The sequence below is a fragment of the Montipora capricornis genome, chromosome 8 (genome assembly GCF_036669925.1).
Source record: "Montipora capricornis isolate CH-2021 chromosome 8, ASM3666992v2, whole genome shotgun sequence".
In the NCBI taxonomy this organism is placed as follows: domain Eukaryota; kingdom Metazoa; phylum Cnidaria; class Anthozoa; order Scleractinia; family Acroporidae; genus Montipora; species Montipora capricornis.
The window spans coordinates 36,316,242-36,326,241 of NC_090890.1; the positions used below are offsets into that span (position 1 = coordinate 36,316,242).

General features: G+C 42.2%; 1 protein-coding gene across 12 annotated transcripts in view; it reads left to right on the forward strand.

Moving 5' to 3' along the window:
- The window catches only part of LOC138014230 (uncharacterized), a 31,496-nt gene that overhangs the window by 20,604 nt on the left and 892 nt on the right, over positions 1–10,000 (forward strand). The window contains exons 16-25 of one of the 12 annotated variants that reach the window (XM_068861270.1): positions 396–518; positions 1,904–1,998; positions 2,403–2,459; positions 3,557–3,635; positions 3,974–4,030; positions 4,200–4,256; positions 4,429–4,485; positions 5,588–5,710; positions 8,621–8,693; positions 9,404–9,532. In XM_068861270.1, the coding sequence (XP_068717371.1) occupies positions 396–518; positions 1,904–1,998; positions 2,403–2,459; positions 3,557–3,635; positions 3,974–4,030; positions 4,200–4,256; positions 4,429–4,485; positions 5,588–5,710; positions 8,621–8,679 (707 nt within the window). In that variant the 3' untranslated portion in view covers positions 8,680–8,693; positions 9,404–9,532. Of the gene's footprint in view, positions 1–395; positions 519–1,903; positions 1,999–2,402; positions 2,460–3,556; positions 3,636–3,973; positions 4,031–4,199; positions 4,257–4,428; positions 4,486–5,587; positions 5,711–8,620; positions 8,694–9,403 lie in introns of all 12 variants that reach the window. The other 11 variants (XM_068861259.1, XM_068861260.1, XM_068861261.1 and 8 more) reach the window with 11 other exon arrangements.

Here is a 10,000-nt window from a genome sequence, read left to right on the forward strand (position 1 = left end):
GTCGATTGGGAATCCCCGTAAAGAAATGATCCTAATCGAAATTTGGTTATTGTGCATAACCAAGTTTACGAAAATGTAATAATTTTTGAAATTTATGAAACAAGGTTGTGTTTTACCGTCTTTCCTTCCTTTGATTTTGTTCTAGCAAGAGTCCTCTCTTAAGAGTAAGAATCTGGTATCAGGTTTGTCCCCACCAGCGTCAAATTGAGTTATCCAGTGGATAAGTTTTTGTAATTCTCGCGAATTGTGGATAATTCTGGTTTCTGATTTCCGGATTCCGGATTATGGATTCTTTTTGGAAATCAAAATTTAACATGAGAAAATGGTCTCTAAATGATCCTTGTTTCTTTTCTGACAGAATGTTTGGCAAATGATGCGTGTTTCTTTTCTGACAGAATGTTTGGCAAAGATACGTACTGATCGTCGCTTGATAGTTGGAAACATTAACGTCACATTTCATGAAGAAGGCAAAGATTCAAATAAAAGCTGGTATGCTTTTGTTCAGTGGGAGCCAATAGGTAAGGAAAGTGTTTTCTTTGTATTTTTCGCTGGTTTTGTCGAGAGGTGCAAAATTAATTAATTAATAATATACATGAAAAATTACTCGATTCTGATTGGCTATGAGCAGTGCAGTTCAAGTCTAACACAGTGCAAAAAGTGTAATACACCAGTGTAAAAGTGTAATACCAGTGCAAATTACACATCAAAATTGTGGATTATGATTGGCTAATAAACAATAGGGTTTGGTCAGAACCAATCAAATCTTTTGTTTTCAAATCAAGTACGCGCCGTGGATGGCGCAATTATGGCGCTATTTTTTTCCCTGATTGCGTGATACGCGTGTGTTTCTTCTGCTTAAACATCTCGAATTATTCCATGTATGTTATTAATAAGTAGTCTCATGCTTATTTATTCCAAATTGCACTCGAAATCTGGTGATTACCTATACTAATTTTTTAAAAAACTTTCGCGTGGATGCAGTCCGCTCCGATGTTGAGTTTGGTCTTTTCTTTCGGATCAAAGGCATATCTTATTAAAGCCCTGGCCAAACGAAACGCAAGTCATCGCAAGTCGACGCAAGTTTTGTTACTTGCGCTGACTTGCATACCGTTTGGCCACCCACTTGCATTCACTTGCGAAGACTTGCGTTTGATTTGAACATGTTCAAATTTTGGACGCAAGTCCGCCCAACTTGCGTCTCGTTTGGCCACTCAACGCAAGTGGATGCAAGTTTTCGCAAGTCCTTCGAACTTTTTTGGAAACCTTTTAGCCAATCTGATGCCGCTGTTTGAGCAGGAATCTCAAACTATTTCGCGCCTTTCCCGCTTTCATTTTGACAAGATGGCTTCTGTGACGGAGCAAAATTCGGAAAACTTAAGCCCCGAAGAGCTAAAAGAAAACAAGGATAGGGAGTTAAAAAAACATAAGAAAAACGAAAACCATAACGGGAGACCCAGTAGCGGTGCAAGTATAAGCAGCAGCTACAGTGAAAGTAGCAGCTCTTCCGAGTCTAAGCCTAGCAAAAAGAAAAAAAAAAAAAATTCTGCTACTTTTGCAAAGGACTTGCGCTCAACTTGCGTCTCATTTGGCCACCCTATCGCAAGTGAACGCAAGTCTTCGCAAGTGAGAACTTGCGTCGACTTGCGATGACTTGCGTTTCGTTTGGCCAGGGCTTTAATAAAAGACGAAAGTTAACTTTTTTTTGATGGGACTCCGTATGCATGTTTTTTCTCACTTTCATTCCCGGCGTCGGTGCCCTTGCTTCAATTTCTTCTTACCATTTTACACTTAAATTGTTACATACTAGCCACTCGTGTTAGTTTCTTTACATCTGATAATAAAGACATGAAGTCACCGGAACCTCACGTTGCTCTTACCATTTCTTACCTCCTTTCTTGTACAGATTTTCCTGGGAAACTCTGGGATGGATATTGTCTTCACTATTTTGGCGGTTATCTCGGTGCTTCCTTCAACCCGAAAACCTCTTTCGTTTTAAAGGTATGACATATGGCAGGGTTCAATATGTAAAAAAGGCAATCGCGTGACAGCAACGGGAAAGGTTCGACGGGCGCAGTAGCACTGGACCTGCTTGGACTTCAACACAACTAAGAACAAGCTTCCTCAGTTCTGAAGATTGGCTAAGAAAGGCTTAATTTAGCATGGATAATCGTGATGTTAACTGTATTTATGTTGGCGCAAGCAACCCAGTGTTCATAGAACTTTTCCCTCTTTCTTAACTTCTCCTAATTAATTCTTTGTAACCGCATACCGAGAGTAGATCAACTCTAAAACAATTCTTACCCAAGTGACATTTCCGCATGTGTATAGTTCATAACTTTCTAATTCGGTCCCTTGTTCAGTTTTATTTTGTAATTGTCTTATGTTATATTTGTACTGACCAGAACACAACAAATAGAAGAATTACCCCTTCATGGAAGACAAAGGATATCCATATTGTGGTGAGTTGAACAGTTTTAAATTGATCGAGGGGCGACTCACCAGCCACGTTTCATGTACTCAGCGGCTCGTGGGTCATATGGATCGAGTTACGTCCTGGGTCCAGTTGTTCAAACGATGGATAGCGCGTTCAAGCTATCCGCCGGATAAATCACTATCCAGTGGATTAGTCATAGCGAAACCAATTCAGTTGCACAAAATGAATAGTGAATTATCCGATGGATAGCATTATCCAGCTTTTAAACAAATGAACCTGAGAAATAGCACGGTGGATCGTTGCTCAACTGGAACCGAGGAGCCGTCCATCCTGGTTGTGTTTAAAGCCCTCATAGTAGCCTACCGAGCAGCCAAAATTTTTATTTTACCGCCTTGATCTTTTTCTTGGCCCACACTGATCAACAACCAACCAGCCACCGGAAGATACTTTTTCAACCTTTCTTTTCCACTGAAACACATCGTACAAGGGTGAGTTTGAACGTATAAGCATCTAATGGCAGGGCGAACTCGTTTTTTTGAACGCAAAACCTAATCCTGATATGAGAAGCGCGCAACATACACACGAACGAACGAACGAACTCCCGAAACCAATAACGCAACAAATTATACAATCGCCAGATGTGAAAGAATGGGGATTCCGGAATCCAGGAAATGTGAGGCTTTGGAATCCAGAATCGTCTGATGAAATCCGGGATCCATTTCGGTGGAACCTGTGAGTTTGGAATCCGAGATCCCCGACTCAGGATGCGGGATCCACTATTCGGGATCCGGAATCCACGGGTTGGGGGCCTCCTGGATTCCTTTACATTGGGTGATACACAAGATAGAAATTTGCTTACATGAAGTGCAGGCTCTCTCCGAAATGCGAGGTTTATAAGTTTGGCAGCTAGTGGTCCAACAGCAGTTAACGATACATCACAACGAACTGTTTCAACGTTTAAATGAACAACGACCACCGAAGCCAAATCTTTAGCTTGTCCTTTTATCCTTTAAATGAACCGGCAAACATAAAGATAATAGGAAGCCGCGATATATTTCTCCAAGTAAATTGCCCTCAATTGGCTCGGAATTTATCCTTATACCAGTATTGCTTGTTTCACAGATCTTTGGCCTGTCGAAGTTCGGCAACGATACAGAACTTTTGACGACACGGATCTTTCGACCACCTCGGATGACTGAAGGTAAGAAATCAATTTTTTTAAAGTAACACTAAATTACGAAGTTGGGAGGGGGCATTCCAAGGCTGTTGTGCTTGTCGGTGAAGGGAGGAGGGGGACTAGAGGAGGTCTAAGCTATCGAACTTAATATTCCAACATTCGTAATATTCCTGAATCCTGAATCCCTGCCGCTGCCGTATCCGTAACGGCTGCCGTATCCGTAACTTCTCTTAGTAGCCTTGGCGTAGAGTCGAGTGACGTTAGAGGTGGCCTAAAATCCTTTGATAACTTCAGTTACCTAATACCTCTGCCTCCCATCACATTGAGAAAAAACTGAACGCAAAGTTCCTTTCCTTTTTCAGATGTGCCTCGTGTCGCCACGAAAGATAAGCCAGTGACCTTGCCACCGCCCCCGACGGGTGAGGAATTTCAGCTACAATTGATTATGCTTAAGTTCCGTCAGTTGCGTAATAAGCCAGTTCGGAGTTTCAAAAAAAACACGCCCGCGTGTCGGGATATAGTTTGCGCACCCTCCCAGCTTATGGTACTGTAAAAAAAACTGAACGCAAAGTTCCTTTCCTTTTTCAGATGTGCCTCATGTCTCCACGAAAGGTGAGCCATTGAACTCGCCATCGCCCACGACGGGTGAGTGATTTCAGCTATAATTGATTATGCTTAATTTCCGTCAGTTGCGTAATAAGTTCGGAGTTTAAAAGAAAAAACACGTGCGCGCGTCGGGATATAGTTTGCAAACCCTCCCAGTTTGTGGTACCGTAAAAAGAAAAAAAATAAACGCAAAGTTCCTTTCCTTTTTCAGATGTGCCTCATGTCTCCACGAAAGGTGAGCCATTGTACTCTCCATCGCCCACGACGGGTGAGTGATTTCAGCTACAATTGTTTATGCTTAATTTCCGTCAATTTGCGTAATAAGCGAGTTCGGAGTTTCAAAAAAACACGTGCGCGCGTCGGGATAAAATCAAACATATACTAAAAATAGAAAAGATTTTGAAAGCAAATTTCTGCAAATTATCTCCATAACAAAAGATGCTTGTTTTTATCCCGACCCGCGCACGTATTTTTTTGAAACTCCGAACTGGCTTATTAAAATCGATTTTCACGTGATGACCACGACCACGACCACGACCAAGACCACGACCACGACCACGACCACGACCACGACCACGACCACGACCACGACCACGACCACGACCACGACCACGACCACGACCACGACCACGACCACGACCACGACCACGACCACGACCACGACCACGACCACGACCACGACCACGACCACGACCACGACCACGACCACGACCACGACCACGACCACGACCACGACCACGACCACGACCACGACCACGACCACGACCACGACCACGACCACGACCACGACCACGACCACGACCACGACCACGACCACGACCACGACCACGACCACGACCACGACCACGACCACGACCACGACCACGACCACGACCACGACCACGACCACGACCACGACCACGACCACTACCACTACCACTGATGACGGATGATAATGATATTAAAGTAAATAAGTTAAAACAGTAAATTATATTTTCTTCTCATAGGTCGTTTAATACTATACATTAGAAAAAACCTCTTGGCTTTTAGGTCCAATGAGGATTCCTGATTAGGAATAGGCCATTTTCGAAATATCAGATATTCAGCTTGATAGTGAGGCAGTAAGGAAAAAAACAATAGAAACACGTTGAAATGAAAGTGAGAGATATTTACATATCATCCACTTTCCTTTGTCTTTGTCCTCGCTACTTCACTATCAAATTGAATTTTAATATATCGAAAAAAGCCTATTTACACTTGACACTTTCCATATGATCTCACAGGGCGACGTGATGATACCCGTGCGGCTTCGCTACGCTCCCGTGTAGAAGTTTGCTCTCAGATCTTAATGATCTAAATTTAAATGAAGTGAATCAATTGTCTCCTTCTAGATCCTTCCAACAGAGTTAAGTTTGTGTTCATAGTGGTTGGAACCATGGGTGGCATTGCTTTGGTTGTTAGTTTCTTGTGGTTTTTCTTGCGCCGAAAGAAAAGCAACCCTCCTTTGCCACATGGTAAGTATAGAAAAATTGATGAACGCGAGTGCATTTCGTGGTTTATGAGCTCGAGTGATGTTTTGAAATTTCTCAAAATTGCAAGAGCCGTACGGCGAGAGCAATTTGAGAACTTTCAAATCATCACGAGTAACCATAAATCACGAAATGCGGGAGCAAGTTCATACGATTTTCTATTTGTTTTATACCAGAAACCCATGACCCGCTGCCTACAACTCCATTGTCTTCGTGTCACGGCGTTTTCACAGACCGATTTATTTTTAAATTGTTTTCTGGCGAATGAGACTCCCACAGGAGCGCGACCAATTACAAGAAACTAACCTGACGTCAGAGGGTCACCAAACCGGAACTGCCTTTGTTTGTTTTCGGAAAACGTAGTCTAAAAATAGATCGGTTTGTAAAAATGCCACGACATAGGCCCAGTATGGAAGTTGTAGGCTCTGGGTCATGGGTTCCTGTATATACTCAACAAAACATTGCTTTTCTGGCTTTCCGTTGTTTAAACTGGCATCTTAGCTTTCTTTTGTTGTTTTCTTTTTTCTGCGAGCCATTTTTCATTTTTCTTATTGTGTAGTGTGTGCGTGTATGAGTAACGTGACCCTTTAATATAATCGTTTGTTAATAACCTAAGTAAGGCTGCCCTATCGTTTTAGCCCTTAACCCTTTAAACCCCGAGGGGTTCCCCATTGACGAGTAAAATCGTCTGGCGTTAGACAGAGTAAAATCTATAAGTGCCATTTGGCACTATCGGGGCTGAAAGGGTTAAACGGGGACATAGTTTTTTGATGCTGTTTGCTTAACCCTTTAAGCCCCGAGGGGTTCCCCATTGACGAGTAAAATCGTCTGGCGTTAGACAGAGTAAAATCTATAAGTGCCATTTGGCACTATCGGGGCTGAAAGGGTTAATTGTTATTTTGGGCAACCTGTACTCTTTCTATTTCTATATATGGGTTTCTATAGGATGGGTTTCATCTCTTCATTCTACGGTGTATATATATATATATATATATATATATATATATATATATATATATATATATATATATATATATAGACAGTTAAGTAGATCCCTTGAGCCAACAACGTATCACCCCCAGGAGGATCGCAAATGGATTCACAGTCCAAGTTGAGGAGAAATTGAGAGAAAGTTACAGGAAACTCAACACTGGACAACTTCTGGGGAAAACTGTAATTGCCCTGAGCGGGATTTGAACCCACGTCCCCCTGATCACTAGTCGGGTGTGATGACCACTACACTATCTCCTCAACTTGGACTGTGAATCCATTTGCGATCCTCCTGGGGGTGATACGTTGTTGGCTCAAGGGATCTACTTAACTGTCTCTTTACATTAATTACCCTTGTCCGCCTGGTAGATGATAAAAACCGGTTACATAAGAAATTCAAAGAAAACAATAGGGCTACCTAGTTGACCAGGGATATCCAGAAGAATTGGTCTCACGAGAATTTTCTAGAGCGGCGAGCATTCCTAGAAATGATTTACTCCAAGCCAAAGTCAGAGATTCCAAAAAGATTTTTCCTTTTGTTCTTACATATAACCCTAATTTACCGTCTATTAATGGGTTGATTAAAAAGCATTTTCATTTTTTGCTATCATCGCCAAAACTTAAGGAGCTTTTTCCACCGAATTCCATAATTTCATCCTTTCGCAGGTCTAAGAACCTAAAGGAAATTCTAGCACCTTCTAAGTGTAGAAAGGGCTCGCCAGAGTCGATTACATTGCCATCAGCGGGGTGTTTCACTTGGGGATCCTTCCTTGTCATCCGCTAAGTTGACTACGGTCGTGCATCATTAACTTGATCCTTAGTTGGGTTTCAAGTGAAGTTATAGGCTCCCCTACCTTGTCACCTTGAAAGAAAATTTCCCGGGAGGCCCACGCCTTAACCACGTAAATCACCTCTTCGATGGCTGTGTTGCCAGCATGGTTGTCCTGGTGGTGTAGTGGTGATCACACCCGACTAGTAATGGGGGGACGTGGGTTCAAATCCCGCTCAGGGCAAATTTTCTTTCAAACATTTATTCAGTTAAAAATATGATTATTTGGGGTGTGCATTGTCAGGGTTTCTCTCCTACACTCATATATATATATATATATATATATATATATATATATATATATATATATATACCGTAGAATGAAGAAATGAAACCCATCCTGTAAATCAACTGATTAATTATGTCGAATGAAAAACATGAAGAATTGCCCTGAGCAGTATTTGAACCCACGTCCCCCTGAACACCGGTAGGGTGTGATGACCACTACACCATCAGTACAACCACGCTGGCAACGCTGCTATCGAGATAGTGAATTGGCCCAACGTGAGTATCCCGGGATTCTTTCACGGGTGAGATGGGAAAGCCTAAACCCCTTCATAGCCTTAAACCTAAGGATCGACTAACGATTCACAGGCAAACACCAACTTAGGCATCAGCTAATCAGAGGGATCAAGTTAATGATGCAGGCTTATTTATATAGACCGTAGAATGAAGAAATGAAACCCATCCTGTAAATCAACTGATTAATTATGTCGAATGAAAAACATGAAGAATTGCCCTGAGCGGGATTTGAACCTACGTCCCCCTGAACACCGGTAGGGTGTGATGACCACTACACCATCAGGACAACCACGCTGGCAACGCAGCTATCGAGATAGTGAATTGGCCTAACGTGAGTATCCCGGGATTCTTGGTGAGATGGGAAAGCCTAAACCCCTTCATAGCCTTAAACCTAAGGATCGACTAACGATTCACAGGAAAACACCAACTTAGGCATCAGCTAATCAGAGGGATCAAGTTAATGATGCAGGCTTATTTATATAGACCGTAGAATGAAGAAATGAAACCCATCCTGTAAATCAACTGATTAATTATGTCCCCCTGAACACCGGTAGGGTGTGATGACCACTATACCATCAGGACAACCACGCTGGCAACGCTGCTATCGAGATAGTGAATTGGCCCAACGTGAGTATCCCGGGATTCTTTCACGGGTGAGATGGGAAAGCCTAAACCCCTTCATAGCCTTAGTGAATTGGCCTAACGATATATAGTGAATTGGCCTAACGATATATATATATACCTTATGTTGTAATGTAAATTAAAGTAGGGTACAAAGAAAGGCGTTGTTGTTGTGGTTTGTGTCGTCGTTGTTGTTGTTGTTGTTTCAATAGCAGCTTCCGTATGGCACTCTATAACATCTTTTTGCACTTTATAACCTATTCATGCATTCGTCATTGACCAATCAGAAGCGCGATATTACTGTTGATTATGTAATGAATAGAGAGATTTAGATTCCAGGCGGAGAACGACTACGAGAACGAGATTTTCCCATAGAACAACAGTGAGCACGCGCAAACCCGCGTCATTTTGGCGGGAAAAACGTGATAAGGTAGTTATTTTAGTACGAGGTTTTGCAAAAATGTCGTCGTGTCAAAACAAGTCAGCAACACGGTAGCAGTTTGGGCATTTTCGATCAGGAAAAGGCCCAGTTACCATCAATAAGAGTAACTGAGTTATAACAGGCAGTCAAATCTCGTACTCGTTTTCGTCCCCGTACTAGAATCTGAATGTTCCTAATGACAGCTCAGGTCCAACGTCACTCTTATTCAATAAAGGCCAGGTGGCTGGGCACATATCTTATTCGCTTTGAATGTCATTTTCTCTTGATGTTACAGATTTCAAGTACCACGCTTTTATAATATACAGTCGCGAGGATGAGCACTGGATGAAAAGAACGCTTCTACCCTTACTAGAAGACAAACTCCATTTGACCTGTTGTATTCACTACAAGGACTTCATCCCTGGAAAACCAATCCGAGACAATATGGCAGATAGTGTTTACACGAGCTACAAGGTCATAGCGATCTTTTCCAGCAATTTCGTGAACAGTAATTACTGTAAGTATGAACTTGACGTGGCAGTCAATCGACTTGTGCAAAAACGAGATAATAGTTTGGCTATCATAAGAATCGACGGAGCGGATTGCAATAAGCTTCCCTCTGAGTTGAGGGGCAGATGTTTCATTGATTATTACTTCCGTCATGAGAGACCGTTTTGGAAACGACGACTTTTGCGATTCTTTGATTTTCCTGAGGAAAGTAGACGCCAAAGCACAGCTGAAGACCAAGGCAGCAATAATAACAATGATGAAAACCGCCACGATAACAGAAGAGTTGACTTTAAGCGCCTCCAAAGCGTCCAAAGCAATGTTTCGGAGATATCGTTTCTGTAAATTCAGCTCGAAATCCAGATATTTCCTTTCATAAGGTGAC